The 5,510-nt window shown below is 40.7% G+C and overlaps 1 protein-coding gene across 1 annotated transcript; it reads right to left on the bottom strand.

Moving 5' to 3' along the window:
- Positions 1-657: 657 nt before the first annotated feature.
- On the bottom strand, positions 658-1,122 carry LOC136519694 (10 kDa prolamin-like). The gene has a single exon (XM_066513067.1). The coding sequence runs from the start codon at positions 1,120-1,122 to the stop codon at positions 658-660; it is 465 nt and encodes a 154-aa protein (XP_066369164.1).
- Between the last annotated feature and the right edge of the window lie 4,388 nt (positions 1,123-5,510).

Here is a 5,510-nt window from a genome sequence, read left to right as displayed (position 1 = left end):
GACTGAAAACACCAGCCGCCCCTACAGAGGACACTGTAGGAGCGGCTGAAAACACCAGCCGCCCCTACAGAGGAAACTGCAGGGGCGGTCAGGAAACCGCCCCTACAGAGGGTCCCTCTGTAGGAACACCCTGGAAAGGGCGGTTGGCGCAGCCGCCCCTGCAGAGGCTCTAGAGCCGCCCCTACAGTTAAATTCTGTAGTAGTGGAAATCTCAACCGTGTCCAAACATCGATTTCTAGATGTGAGAATGCTCGGAAACCATTTTTATGTTGCTAACAAACATTTCTATACTAATGATATTTGTCAATATATATCTAATAATCTATTAACTTAAAAGGTTCTAAGTCATTCTGGTTTTTCTAAGTAGATAGCTTACGCACCTAGATATATACTTAATGTCTAGACATGATAAAAAGTATGTATCTTAAAATTCAGACTTACAATTTGGAATGGAGAGAGTACATGATTAGATATAACAATATAATCTACTAATAAAGTAAAGGATAACAGGCTTTGCAAACACACAGAAAGATAGGAAGAGATATATATAAAGAATAACAAGGGAAAAGCAGTTTATTGGCTTGTTTTATTCCTAATAATGAGTCGCATGCGATGGCATGTCAACTTTATTATTCAGTACAACACAAATATTTCTATCTAGAATGCAGAGCCAACAAAGGGTTGCTGTAAGAACATGGATGGGGTTGCCATGGCTGTTGGGTTGAACATGAATGGTAACTGCTGTTGCTGCATAATCTGGGAGATGGCATCGCAGTGACATTGTGGCAATGGCATCATGCTCGACATCATCATTTGTGACATCATGCTCGGCATCATCGTCATTGGTGGCATCATGCTTGGCATCATCATCGGTGGCATCATGCTCGGCATAGTCATTGGTGTCTGATACGGCTGAAGCGGTAAGGCCAACAGTTGCTGTAGCATCAGGGCTGGCCACACCAACAAGCTAGCAAACCTCTGTTGCATCATGCAGTACTGCGTGCATGGGTTCATGGTACCCAATGGCATCACTGGTGGCAAGTGCCCTGGAATATGGGCCGCACTTGTGGCGCTTGCACAAAGAGCTAGGAGTGCAAACAATGCAAACATCTTGGCTGCCATGGCAGTGGTTTCCTTAATTTCTAGAGAATAGTAGATATGCGATTGTGAGGGCGATGGACTGCGATTGATCTAGGTCCTATTTATAAATGGATGCAATTAACAAAGACCATGTAGATGAAAAAACAATTTCTGGCACTTGCAGAACTGAAAGTTGGATGCTGGATAAGCCGGATGACTTGGCAATTGGTCAAATTTGGAGACTTCCTTAACTATTTTTGGATTAGTACCAAAAGGTACTTTTAGTAAAGTATGATGAGTTTATTGAGAATGTGGCAGCCACATCAGATTGGTTTAATTTGCTTTTGCTAAAGTAAGTTCGTGGCATCATTATGACTAGCTGAGGTGGATTAAGAGACTTCTGCAACTGAATTTGTATGCATCTATCGCATCCTTATAGACAGAGTGTATACAACATAAAGAACATTTAACATGAAAACAACATTAAGGAAAGAAAGTAGCTTAAACCTTCTTTAATAACTGATTATATTTCTGAATAAGTTCTTACTACTCCCTCTATCCTGAAATATAAGGATCTCAGTTTGTCTTAAGTCAAACTACGCAAAGTTTCACCAAACACTACTACAAAATGGAATATCTTTTGGGGCCACTAATTTTCTTGAGGGGCAGAATTGAACCCTCAAGGAATATATCACTACCTTGGTGGTTGTATGAAACCTCTAAGGAAATGCATATTTCTTGAGTGGTAACCCAAACCATCAAGCTAATTCCACATTTCCTTGAGTGCTAGTCTAAACCGTGAAGGTATTTCCACATTTCCTTGAGTGTTATCAGAAACCACCAATGTAATTCCACATCTCCTTGGGTACTTTTTGGTATTTCTTACGTTCATGGATAAATCTGCAAGTGCACGGATACTATTATAGCATCTCACTAGGAGTATTCCAGGTATCGTTATCTATATTTCTGCAGGGAAGGCAATGGCAAATAGAATTGATAATTGACATACTCAATATCATATCATAACTAAAAACTAGAGTCTACATAGGGATAAATATATAATGATGGTAGTGTGACACACACAGAGCTTCTACCTCAAGACTAAGCTAGGTGGAGATCGTCAAATAAAGCTACGACTCCTATGATACATATATGCTAAGTTATATATACATAGTCTAAACACATGCACATACATATGATACATGGTTAGGACTTAGTTCCACGTCCCCGTGCACTATCAGGTATCACCAAGCCCACTAGTGTCAATTAGAGGGGGGTGACATCTTACCATTTGTGTACATCATACTTGAACATGGAGGATTATAAAGGATGGACAAGGTTGTCACCACCTACCGCCTACCTCAACAACCTATGGGGTTTATTCACATTTAATGGTGTAGACTAGCCTAAGCACCATGCGCACAGTAGTAAACACTACTCTTACTCTCTCGAAAAGAATAAGAGCAATCCAGAGGTACGCTAAACCGATGCTGTAGCATGGATTGGCTAGCCTAAACATGCTTTGTATATAACGCATGAGTAAACTATGTAACCAACATACTAATAGGGTCATACTAGCATATGAACAAACAACTAGCATAGCCCTACTGACATAATGCTTATGCACGATACAAAGCAAAGATGAATATTCCATTGAACTAGAGAAAAGTGTTACAAGGGAAATGAGATACAAACTATATCCCAACTCACCAAGGCTACTTCAGAGCCAAGGATTAGCTTGATAAGCCTATCTCCAAGAGAGGGGAGCTCAAAATAGCAAACATGGTTATCAAGTGCCACCTAGAGACGTGGTGAGTAGCAAGCGAAAATGTTTCGAAAAATGCTAACTTAAGTGCTTAGATGTTTGGCAAAACATTTGGGAGTAAGCACGCTTGCATAGAGAGTGAGGAGAACTGTTGTTGATGACTTTGACCTCACCAGAGCTGTCCGGTGCACGACCAGACATGTGCACTGGAGCTCACTAATAGGCGCCAAGACTTAGTCGTTTTTTAGCCGGGCACAGTGTGTTCCTGAAAGTGCATCTAGCCCTTCTATTTATTTTGGTGGATTGAATGACAACGCAATTAAAGGTCTAATAAATTTGCTAAGTGTTGAACAGGAAATTGAGTATATTGATTACACGTGAAGATTGCGTAACAAGAAGTGTATCAAAGGTTCAATAAGAAGGCAAACTCAATGGTATTCCACATAGTGTTCAAATGAAGGCTAAAACTATGTATTGTTATATTAGAAGATTATGGAATCAATCTAGTTCAAACAAAACACAACAATTCATATAGAATTGATGAAATGGCTTCTATGTTGTGGGATATCATGGAATCATGTGAAATCAAGTATATTTGGCAAATGGCAAATGATACATGATTTGATGAATATGGATTGGTCTCAGTAGTGGCTTGCTTTGTATGAACAAGAAGAGATAGATAGTGGGTTGGGTTTGATCAAGTATTGATTTGAGCAAGATGAAAATATGAAGATAGATATTGAAGTGAGTGTTAGGAGAGTCAATCCAAAATGAAAGGATATTAGGAATAGTGAATTGGCTTGACTATATTGGTGTTGATCAAGATATGTGATCAAAACAAAAATGAGCCAAGTCATGGAAGGTTGATGGACAATATTTGGGGAATGACTTGGATATGGAAAAGGATTTCTATTGGGCTTCAAATGAATGCTTAATGTTGGTTCAAGATCTGATGTGACTTGAGGATGGCTTGATAGGGTGAGATAGCAAGAAAAGGGCTTCGAAGAACTGAGCAAAGGTGAAGGGCAAACGAGGGCTTGTGTGCCGATGGACCACAACTGCAGTGAAGAAGAAAGTACTTGCATTGAGTTGAGGTACTAATCAAGCTATGAGGATTCATATAGTTTGGAGGATCAAATCATTGTTGAATCATAAGTGGAAGTGACTTGAATCCATGATTGAAACTCTCATGTGTTGAAATGGTTCAAGTCACAAGTTCAAGGTGGTTTGCTCAAAGAATGAGACAAAGATGATTGCAACCTCTATTGAAGAGATATTGAGAAGATATGGCATATGTAAACTCAAAGACTCAAGTGGTTTAAATAGACATATCCTTTTGATCTTGAGTATAGGTATGTCGTACTATGAAGGGGGATGCAACACGAATAGTTAGACAAGTCTCAAGTGCTCCAACTAACTGAACCCTGAGTGCTAGCATGAGAAAAAAATGCACAAGACTTGCACCTGCTGATATTTGGATTGTTATTGGTTGGGTTGGATAGACCTTGGAATAAGCTTTCCAAAAAGTCCAAAATCATCAAAAATGGAGTTCGGAGTAAAAAGTTAGGGCATTTTCATGAGTCCCGCTGTGCTGTTTTTCAGGCTGTGGAAGTTCCGCGTTTAGACATAGAAGTTCTGCGTTTATCACGTTCTGGATGGCCATAACTACTTGTTTTGAGCTCTAACGGCTATTTCTTGTGGGGGTGGGTATATATATACCACCCCACACCCCTGGTCATGCTACTGGTGCCCTGATCTTCCTACGAACATTCCAACCCATGTAAGCTCTCCCTAATCCCTCTCTTTGTGAGAGCGAAGTGCTTAGTGAGGGATTAAGTGTTGGGGTGAGAGATTAAGAGTTAGAGATCATTTGAGAGCAAGCCAAACCTTAAGCACTTGTCGATCTTCATCATTCTTTGTGAAGCATTTGTTGCTCTTAGAGGGAAAGCCTTCTAGATGGCTAGGCGTCGCTCGGTGAGCTCCCAAGCTTGTGGGTGGTGAGCCGCTGGAAGTTTGTATTGCCTTTGTGACTTAGTGGAAACCCTCAAGCCCGATCTTTATGGTTCGCTTGAGAGGAGGTGGGAGTTGGAAGAGACTCCAAGCCTTTGTGGATCCCTCAACAATGATGATGTAGGCAGCCTTGGTGGCTTCACTAAATCTTGTGGCATGCCTCTTGTTGTTGTGACTTGAGCTCATCTCTTGTTTTGAATTGGTATATTTGCTTTCCACTCGATCTACTCGGTTGTATGTGTTTGTGAGTGTAGGTACTTCGTCGACTTGCTACGGGATATCTCTAAACACCTCTACATATTTAGTTTGAGCTAGAACTCTAGGCATACTTACTTTCTAAGCTTTTCTATGTTGTGTGGAGGTTCCATGACTTTGTGTAGAAGTTATGTGTCTGTGCACTTTGCTAATCCGATGCATGGGACGCTTTGTTTGTTGTTAATTTTTAGAAATACCTATTCATGATGAGGACATCACTCCTTCAAATACAAACCAAGGAGATGAGGAGGACTAGCGTGGACGTACAACTCATCTAGGGATGGTTCATTTGCCATACTTGGGTGATCGGCCAACCACCCAAGTTGGACCCCCAAGCTAGGGTTTTCATCCATTTTGTACCTACATAACCTTCAAATAGAGGACATTTACATGTGGAAGC

The sequence above is a fragment of the Miscanthus floridulus genome, chromosome 18 (assembly GCF_019320115.1).
Source record: "Miscanthus floridulus cultivar M001 chromosome 18, ASM1932011v1, whole genome shotgun sequence".
Taxonomy (NCBI): Eukaryota; Viridiplantae; Streptophyta; class Magnoliopsida; order Poales; family Poaceae; genus Miscanthus; species Miscanthus floridulus.
Note: the sequence above shows the minus strand (reverse complement) of the source record. Positions and strands in the feature narration are given on the sequence as shown.

What these genes read in the sequence shown, in the direction of transcription:
- LOC136519694 (XM_066513067.1), bottom strand. Translation starts at nt 1,122, where the DNA reads ATGGCAGCCAAGATGTTTGCATTGTTTGCACTCCTAGCTCTTTGTGCA.